At 36.4% G+C, this 7,446-nt stretch overlaps 1 protein-coding gene across 1 annotated transcript; it reads left to right on the top strand.

Moving 5' to 3' along the window:
- Positions 1 to 317: 317 nt before the first annotated feature.
- Positions 318 to 6,692, top strand: LOC105938400 (adhesion G-protein coupled receptor G2-like). Its single transcript, XM_036150945.1, has 17 exons — positions 318 to 476; positions 572 to 643; positions 751 to 819; positions 905 to 1,066; positions 1,183 to 1,242; positions 1,317 to 1,391; positions 1,473 to 1,623; positions 1,746 to 1,902; positions 2,040 to 2,168; positions 2,249 to 2,359; positions 2,437 to 2,485; positions 2,875 to 2,975; positions 3,059 to 3,222; positions 3,314 to 3,579; positions 3,666 to 3,756; positions 3,848 to 4,131; positions 4,218 to 6,692. Exons 1-17 carry the CDS (start codon positions 377 to 379, stop codon positions 4,340 to 4,342), a joined length of 2,166 nt encoding a protein of 721 aa, XP_036006838.1. The 5' UTR covers positions 318 to 376; the 3' UTR covers positions 4,343 to 6,692.
- The last annotated feature ends 754 nt before the right edge of the window (positions 6,693 to 7,446 follow it).

Here is a 7,446-nt window from a genome sequence, read left to right as displayed (position 1 = left end):
TGTACCTGTGAAACTGGTAGAAAAAAGTTTATGTCTATTAGATAGAAAACCTACCATACAATACAGAATTAAAAGCTTGGTGACTGTCAATATCCATTAGAATTTGAGAACAACCTGTACATAATAATGTTAGACAGTCCTTCCGTCAGTCGCAATATAGGAAAAATAGGCGCCAAATAAACTGTGCGCAACAATGAGGCTTTATTTGCAAGTGAAATAGGATATTTATGACACCGCTGGATTTCACATGGTAGGAGAAGGCAAAGCAGGATGCCGATGAATCATGTAAAAGAAGGAGCTCTTCGCTGAAGGAGAACTTAAACATAGATACGTTCTCTGGTTTTGTCAAAGGTAGTTGTTCATATATTCTCTGAAAATGTCGCCGACGGTTGCAGATCTTCACTGGAAGTTGGTTTTAAAGATGTCTGTCGTCTTTTTTGGGCTTTTGGTACAGAACCACTTTTGTGAAGCCTCAAGTAAGTACTGTGACAAAAGCGTATTGGTAAAAGATATGCATTTGTTTTACTTTTAACATTTATTCATTCGTTGATTTATTTGGTGTTCATTACAGGCCCAGAGGAAAGGATCAAGCATTTGCTGTTTGTCAGTGACAATAATTCTGTTAATGCAAGTTTCCCATCAAGTAAGCTCATGTTTACATGGTGGAATGCTTTCCTTTTTAATGTGGACTTTAAAAAAAACAACAATAAAAAACTAAATATATTATGATTATGTGTTCTTTTTTTTAAGATACAATCTTTCCAGATCAGAATGGAACTGAACTTTGTTTCAACATCCCAGCAAACAAAAACAATGGAGGTATGGTTTTGCAGGTCCTCTATGACTAAAACCATGAAAATTTCCAACTTGGTAACTAAATATTTCTGACTTACTTTATTTTCAGGCTGTTGCAAAAATTTCAGCTGTGACACAACAGTAAAACACAACACCGACGCCCCTTACAACTTGATTCTTAATGAAGCTTCTCTGACGCATGACATTGTGGTGTTTATGAACTCATCTTTTCATTTCTCGTGTATGCCATCAACACTTTACAATTTAACAGGTAGGCTTTTGGTGATGATCAAAAGTGGGGGAAGGTTCCCCCCTATTGGTGAAAAAGTTGTATAACTCTCATTTTCACACATTAAATGTTTTTGTTTGTTTGTTTGTTTTTTTTAGAGAACATGTTATATCATCCTTTCGATTTTATCCTCAATCTTGACAAGTGCTTAAGACCAGGTAGGTTTGCCCATTAGCACTGTGTTTGTCAGCAAAAACATTGCTCCTAACAATTTCCGATGCTTTGTTTTAAGGTGGCAAGAATGTCAGAGTGAGTCAGGAAGATTTGAGCAACTGTACAAAAGATATAGCCTCTGATGAAAAAAACGGTAATTTTTGTGTTTTTGAGTGCATTTAAGCAAATTTCAGGAAGCATATTTTTAATGAGACATGTATGTTTGTGTTTGCAGGTGTAAAAGTGACAAAGTATGTAATCTCGTTAGGCCTCAATACTACAAAATCTTGCACAGAAAAAATAACTTATAAGCTACCAGGGAAGGATCCAGAAGTAAATTTGATCTTCAATGCTTCAGACACACGTATAAATACAACAGAAGCAGCGTAAATATCTCTCCCATTACTTTCAATAATACAAGGATAGCATATATAATAAATCTACAGGCTTACCTTGTGAGGTATATTACTGTAGTCAGCTAAAATAAACAATGTTATTTTCCTTACAGAAATATAATGAATGATCTCGGTTCAAGGCTGGATCTGATGGGCAATGCAAGCACTGCAAAGCTCAAAATGGGCAATGTCACTGGGGTGATTGCTAAATTGCCAAAACAAAATCAGAAACGCATAGACTTTGGTTTCACATCAAGTGGGAATGTGAAAGTAAGGGAGAGAAAGAAGAAGTTTTACACACACACACACATATATATATATATATATATATATATATATATATATATATATATATATATACACACACCAATCACCTTGGTACTCTTAAACTTTTCTCCTCGTAATAGATTCTCCAGGAAAGCGACCCGGTGGTGTACTTCCCTCACAGTGTTCACCTTCCCCAAGAAGCCAGTCAAATGGCAGTTGCAAACAATGGCTCATTTGTTGGAGTTTTGCATTTTCCAGAGATTCCTGAGGTAAAACCCAAAGGTGATATTGATCTCCTAAAAGCTAGACGTTGTAAATTAATCCATAATAATTTTTTTATTCTTAACAGATTGACCAAAATCATTCCCTTTTCAATAATGAGATGCTGGGGATTGAAATGGGAGCAAATATATTTGGTCTCTCACAAACCATCAACATTCACTTTATCAACGTGAACAAGGTAAAGAGATGTTAGCAAGTTTCATAATAACCGTTTATTTGACAGGCTGATTTATGACCTTTTTTATTCTGATACAGACTGGGTTCAATGCCACTTGTGTATCATGGGATGGAAAAAATAACAATGGTAGGTGGGTTCAATTGATACAAATTTCAAGATTCTAATAAAGTTTCTGAAGTGCAGGCTTATGAGTAGGATTGTAAGATGTGAGCTTATTTGACTCACCTTAATTGTATGTCTGAAATAAATATAGCCCTTTCTTTACAACACTTCCGACTTTGGCTTTAATTATTTGAAGTGAAAAAAAAAAAAAAAAAACGGGGCATATGTCCTCCGGGGAATCCTAGTCTGGTCTGATTCATCAACATATTTTATTAAGCAACCATTTGCTGTTTTGAAAAATCCTACTCTTTTACTAAAGGCAAAGTTTTATCACTTTATGTCTGTTTGACCAGCTACTTGCATGTATCTGTAAAGGCAGAGAAAATGTGCTTTCTATTCCTATTTTCCACCAGAGAATAATGCAAACTGGACCACAAATGGCTGTCTAACAAACAAGATCAATGACAGCATCACATGCCAATGTTCCCATCTTACATTTTTTGCTATTCTCATGGTAAGAAGTTTTAAACAAATTTTTATGGAGCCTCTTCTGACATTTTTGTGGTTTATTAAATATACTTTCTTGTTTGAAACCAGTCACCATCTGCATTTGGTAATGCTGATCCCAATAACAATCCTAATAATTCTACTGGAATAATCAGCTCATCTGACTTGAAAACCCTGACCCAAATCACAAAAGCTGGTTGTGGTATGTCCATGTTCTTCCTAGGTGTGGCTCTCTTCATGCATTTTCTCATAAGGTAAAAAAAAAAAAAAAATCAAAAGTCTACCCGAGATTTCAATACTACTTCTATGAATTGTTTTGTCAACACAAACCAATTTGCCTTACAGGAAAAATAAAGCCAGTCAAGCCGTGCAGATCCTGATGAATCTCTTTGTCGCCCTGTTCATCCTGAACTTTTGCTTCTTGATAAATGAGTCAATCGCTAACCTGAAGGTCTCGGCAGCATGTGTGGCGATGGCAGCGATTCTGCACTACAGCATGCTGGCCACATTCACTTGGTTCTTTATCCAGGCTTTGCACCTGTACTTCAATCTGCACAAAATCTCCACAGACATTAAATTTTACATGCACAAAATTTGCATCCCAGGGTGGGGTAAGAGATCTAAGCCTAAAACAATGTCCGTTTAAGTGTACACTCTAAAATCTGAAGGAAGAAATTTATATTTTCTGTCTGTTCAGTCATTCCAGCTGTGGTGGTGATAGGACTTCTTGCTTCAAAGAAATATGATTATATTGAAATTTCTGATAATAATGGAACCTCAGCGAATATGTAAGGAAATATTAAAGATATTTTAGATTTTAAATTATTATTAAATTATTGTCATAATTTAAAATAATTGCATTTCTTTTGTGACTTCCAGGTGCTGGATCCCTGATCATACAATCCACAGAGGAGTGAACATTGGTTACTATAGCATTGTGTTCATCTTCACGTTAACCATATTCATAGTGACTGTCGTGCAGATCACACACTTTACTTCCAAGAAAGGAAAAACCCAGGACAAAAGCTCCACCAAGAAAAGGTTTTTTTCTCTTTTGGGTCTTTTCAGCCTTTTGGGCATCACCTGGGGATTTGCATTTTTTAGCTACGGCCCCCTACTCCTTCCCTCCTACTACATCTTCACCATCCTCAACTCCTTTCAAGGTAAGACTGAAACCTGACTGTTTACATGTTGGATTTCAACATGGAAAAATAGAAAATAATCAACCAAGTCCATTTTGTGTTTTCAGGATTTTTCCTATTCGTCTACTACTACTTTTCAAGCAGGATAGTTGCTGAAGACAAAAAACAACCTGTAAACAGCAGCAGCAGCGGTACCACAGAGAATGTGTACACTTCATCTCCCTATGGATAAGTTACTTATTCCACATCCTCAGTTTGTCTCACCAACTTGGACTTGTTGCATATAGGGAATGTGAGATATAGTTAGAACATTTAAAGAGAGCTTGTTGAATCAGTGGGATTTAATCATCTCTAAAGTATAGAGGTAAAAGTAATGGTTGTGTAGGTTGAATTGATCGACTTAACTGAGACAGATGAGGACTAGGATTTAGATACCGTAGATGGCCAACAAATAAGTATCTGTACCATTCAATAAGAGCCAAATGCAATCAGCTTCAACATAAATAATAGACCTGATTAGTTTTTAAGAAGCCTTTCCCAGTATGCTGAAAAGAGGCTTAGCATGCCTCTAAGATTACATTAACAGCAGTTATTGAAATTAGCCAGGATTTAAAAGACATGGTTCACCGAGTTGATTTAGGCAAAAGAGAAGTTTTTTTCATAACAAAGTTATGAACCTACAATTTTGTTCACAAAAGATTTAGATTCCTTTGGGTATGAAAAGCCAACATACTATTGTTAAAAAGCCAAGACTGTGGTGTAAAAAACACTTTAATCTAACACATATTCTTTTCAGCTCAATTACAAATCTTTACAGAGAAAAACAAAACCCAAATAATATGGTTGTATAAATGTGTACACCCTTATATAACTGGGGCTGTGGCTGTGTTCAGAAATTACAAGCATATCCAAATTATTGTTAAGTAGGAGTCAATACACACCTGACTTTATTTACCACAGCAAAATGTTTTAGCTGTTCTACTTGACTTTTCATGGCATTTTCCTGCTATCATTTCTGTCCAGAACTTTGAAGCATAGTGGTGGCAGCGTCATGCTTTACCAAGAAACCTTTGAATATCCTTTTATAGCACAGCAATGACCACAGCATGTTTTCAAAAATAGCACAACACTAGGCTCAATAAAAGGAGGAGAAGGTTTTGGAATGGCCCAGGCCAGAACTACATCTGACAGAAAATGTATGGGTTGATCTGAAAAGAGTTGTGAGCAGGAGACGCTTTGAAAATTTGGCTGATTTAGGGCATTTTGGCAAAGAAGAACGAGCAAATATTTCCAATTCAAGATGTGCCATACTGATAGACTTATGCCTTAAAAGACCGCCAGATCTGCAAGCCATTCAAAGGTTTTCCCAGAAGGGTCTGGATCTGGAGCAAGCCCCGTCGCTCAGCTGCATAGCCATGCTGATGGCCCCACCTGTGTCCCTTAGCAGCCGGATCTGAGGAGCAAGTGGTCCAGTCAGGATTTGCTAACCTCCCTGGCACATGACAAAGCCAATTGGAGTCATAGCTCATTGCCCATCGGACAGCCTCCTGTCATCAGAACAGAGCACGTTATAGGATGAGGTTCGCCAGAAGTAGGGCAAGTTAGTTTGGGATGAAACAATTTGGGTATTGTTCATACTGTTGTGTTTTGATATGTTTTACTGTACTTTGGGTTAAATCTGAAACCTCGTTCTAACAGGTCACTGAGCTACTTGCTAGCAATCTTTTGAGCCTGATGTTAATGTGTGGTGGGTTGTGTGTATAATGTTACAACAATATTTAAATCAATAAGAGTTTAAACACTGATGGGACCTTAATGTAATGTGTTTTTCTGATACACTTATTACACACAAATTCTAAAATAGTCTACATAGTCCTGGGAACCTGCTCCGTCGTCTCTGTTAGCCACTATCGCTAAATAGCTTGCTATTAGTTAAACCTGTTACAACATAGCTTTTTTTTTTTTTTTTTTTCGGTCCGGTATACAAACGTCAGATTAGGCATGACTAGCAATTGTATAAATATCAATAGTAACATTAATGCTGAAGATTGGTATTTGAATAACTTAAAGGAAGTTATTAAGTTAATTGCTTTGTTGTTAGTTACCAGTAACCAAGAAGTGCTCCAACACACTTCCGGTTGTTGACCGTGGCGTGCGTCCCCTGGCGTATATAGAGGAGGTTTACCCTGCCATTTTCAGTTTTTGACTAAGTTTTGAATCAGTCATCTAAAGGCAATTTGAAAAATCATTCTTTAAAATATTATCTTTCAAAATAATGTTTTATCTACCTCTTTGATTTTCATTGTGAATGAATGTGCACACATACCAACTATTGTTCCAAATTAGTTTAAGTTAATTTGATCATTTTCCAAATTGTTCAAGTTAAAATTTGGTCTCAAACCTAAACATCCACACTGAACTGTGATATTTTTGCATATTTGTTTGGTAACAGTTTTCAAACATGTTTTGTGTTTTGTTCTTTCATGTGCAGTTTATTAGTTTTCTTTAATCATATTAATCTTGCTTAGTCCTTTTAGTTAAATTGCACTAGCCTATTCAAAAAGTTGTTGATTGAGATATGTTTAACTTGAAGTTAATTTATTTCTGTTAATAAAATCCAATATTTTGAAAAGAAGTTGTCACAATTTTTCCCATATGTGTTCAGTTTGCTGTTTGAGAATGCCGGATCTCAAATCATCTCTTTCACCTCTTGTCCAAATATCATCACCAAATTGTCCTGGTATTCACAGGACAGTACTTGACATACCAAAATTTATTTGATTAAATTTATTAAAGCAACACCGAGTAACTTCTAGCCACTAGTAGCGCTTGAGCTGTAACTTCCAGGTTTAGTCCCCCAAAAGGCCATTGTCGCAAATTTTAAAATTCTCTGTGTTTTGGAAGCTGATAGCAAACCACTTTAGACCAGCAGACTGAGAAGTCATCGAGTTACTTGTAAAGACAAGACCACGTTCACCCCTGTAGATTAAATCCTACATCTGAGAAGCAAAAATAGGTCTCATCAGGTAATTGACATATTTGTTTTGTTTTGTTTTGTTGTTATAGCAATATGAGCTCAGACTGCAATAACCCAGAATGGGTCATGTGACCTAGAGCACCGCTGTAGGTCACATGACCCATTCAGCAACAGATTTGACCCTTTCAAGTTACATTGTCGAGTTTTTCAGAAGGGCAGCCTGCACAGAGCATCGATATGCGGCAAGTGCTGTATACTGACATGAAAAATAATTTTATATATCTCAAATTAAGCCAGTACTTGGGTCAAAACCTATATGGCGCTGCTTTAAATAACTTAAATGCATTTAATTGCACAAC

Source organism: Fundulus heteroclitus, chromosome 19 (genome assembly GCF_011125445.2).
Source record: "Fundulus heteroclitus isolate FHET01 chromosome 19, MU-UCD_Fhet_4.1, whole genome shotgun sequence".
NCBI lineage: Eukaryota > Metazoa > Chordata > Actinopteri > Cyprinodontiformes > Fundulidae > Fundulus > Fundulus heteroclitus.
The sequence above is the reverse complement of the archived record's forward strand: the minus strand, read 5'-3'. Positions and strand labels throughout refer to the sequence as shown.